Raw genomic sequence first — 1,848 nt, forward strand, 5'->3', positions numbered from 1 at the left:
ATATATATATATATATATAGATATATATATATATATATATATATTTACACACACACACATATATATATATATATTTTCACATATATATATATAAATATAAATATATATATATAATGGGCTTCTTTCAGTTTCTACCAAATCCACTCCCAAGGCTTTGGTGAGCCTGAGGCTATCGTAGAAAACACTTGCCCAAAGTCTTACACTCTGTGTAAAAAACAGTTCGAGATGATCATGACTGAAATGTCTCTGCTCATAAGTCTGCTTGAACTGGACCAATTGAGGATAATTGTCCAGATTTGAACAACCAACTAACTTTCTCCACAGAACCAGTATTAAAGAAATAAGCAGAATAGTTTCTTTATACCTTGCAGAAATCACAACGGCTGCAATCTTCTTGTCGATGACATGATATACATTCTCCACACCGCCGAGATGACTTTTTCTTCTGTTTAGTTTTGTCCTAAAGAAAAAAAACATAAAGAAATGAAGGCCAGAAAGAAAAAGAAGGAAAAAAAATGAAGCTTCAGTAAATAAGTACCATTTTATGTCCTAGGACTCAGAACCGGTTGCCCAGATTTCATGGCATATATAACGTGACCAAGATCACAACATTCCCCTTAAATGGAGCGCTAGTCCATCACAGTGTTACTCATTTACAGCTGAGTGGACTTGAGCAACATGAAGTGAAGTGTTTTTACTCAAGAACACAACACACTGCCCAGTCCAGGACTCAAGACTCTGATCATGCAATTATGAGTACAACACTTTAATCACTCAGCCACATGCCTTTATGAAGCTTTAGCAGTAATTGTGATAATTTGAAATAGATTAATTAACTAGTCCTTTCTGCTGCCAGTACCTAAATATAAGATGAACTTATGGGAGAGCATCTATGTGGACTCTTAACCTGAGACACAGAAGGGTTTAGTAAAAAAAATAAACAACCCTAGTACCAATTTTTGAACTTGGTACTTATTCTGTCAACCTCTTTTTGCCAAACCACTAAGTTATGGGGATGTAAACAAGCCAAAACCAGTTGTCAAATGGTGATGGACTTCTTTTAATTTCCATCTACCAGATCCACCCACAAGGCCATGGTCAGCCTGGGGCTATAGTAGAAGACACATGCCCAAGGTGTCATGCAGAGGGACTGAACCTAAAACCACGAGCGTGGGAAGCAAACTCCTTACCACATAACCACACCAATTTTTCAAAAAGATTTTTGTTGAAATTAGAATATGAGTAGGACATTATGTTATTATTGAGCAGAAACCTGATCAAGGATGCACCAAAGGTCTGCTAGTTATTTTGTGCTAAGGTTATTTCTACAGATATTCTATAGAAATCAGAGTCAGCACACGTTGCTTATATAGTCACCACATACAGCAGTGTGAAGCTATTGGATATACCAATTTATATATCAAACGCATTCCTGGAGATGGTATGTAAACTATAGTATATTACAGGGGCATAATGAAATACCACATACCTACAAATCATAAATCTGCTAGATTAGTGGTTCCCAACCATTTCTTTCCCTATGGACCCCCTTTGACTCATATTTTAATCTACTGGACCCTCATAGCCATTTGATTTCTTTTATTCTTTTATTGTTTTACTTGTTTCAGTCAGTTGACTGGGGCCATGCTGGAGCACCGCCTTCAGTCAAACAAATTGACCCAGGACCTAGTACTTATTCTATCGGTATCTTTTGCCAAACTGCTAAGTTACGGGGACGTAAACACAACATCGGATGTCAAGTGATGGTGGAGAGGGGGGAGGGAGAAATACAGACACAAAAACATGTGTGTGTATATATATATATATATATACACGACAGGCCTCTTT

At 37.0% G+C, this 1,848-nt stretch overlaps 1 protein-coding gene across 2 annotated transcripts in view; it reads right to left on the reverse strand.

Annotated features, from left to right (window-relative positions):
- Positions 1–1,848, reverse strand: part of LOC106883580 (CXXC-type zinc finger protein 1) — a 33,954-nt gene that overhangs the window by 13,605 nt on the left and 18,501 nt on the right. For both annotated transcript variants that reach the window (XM_014934639.2, XM_014934640.2), the window contains exon 5: positions 365–460. In XM_014934639.2, coding sequence (XP_014790125.1) covers positions 365–460 — 96 coding nt within the window. The remainder of the gene's footprint in view (positions 1–364; positions 461–1,848) is intronic.

Source organism: Octopus bimaculoides, chromosome 20, assembly GCF_001194135.2.
Source record: "Octopus bimaculoides isolate UCB-OBI-ISO-001 chromosome 20, ASM119413v2, whole genome shotgun sequence".
NCBI classification, from domain to species: Eukaryota; Metazoa; Mollusca; class Cephalopoda; order Octopoda; family Octopodidae; genus Octopus; species Octopus bimaculoides.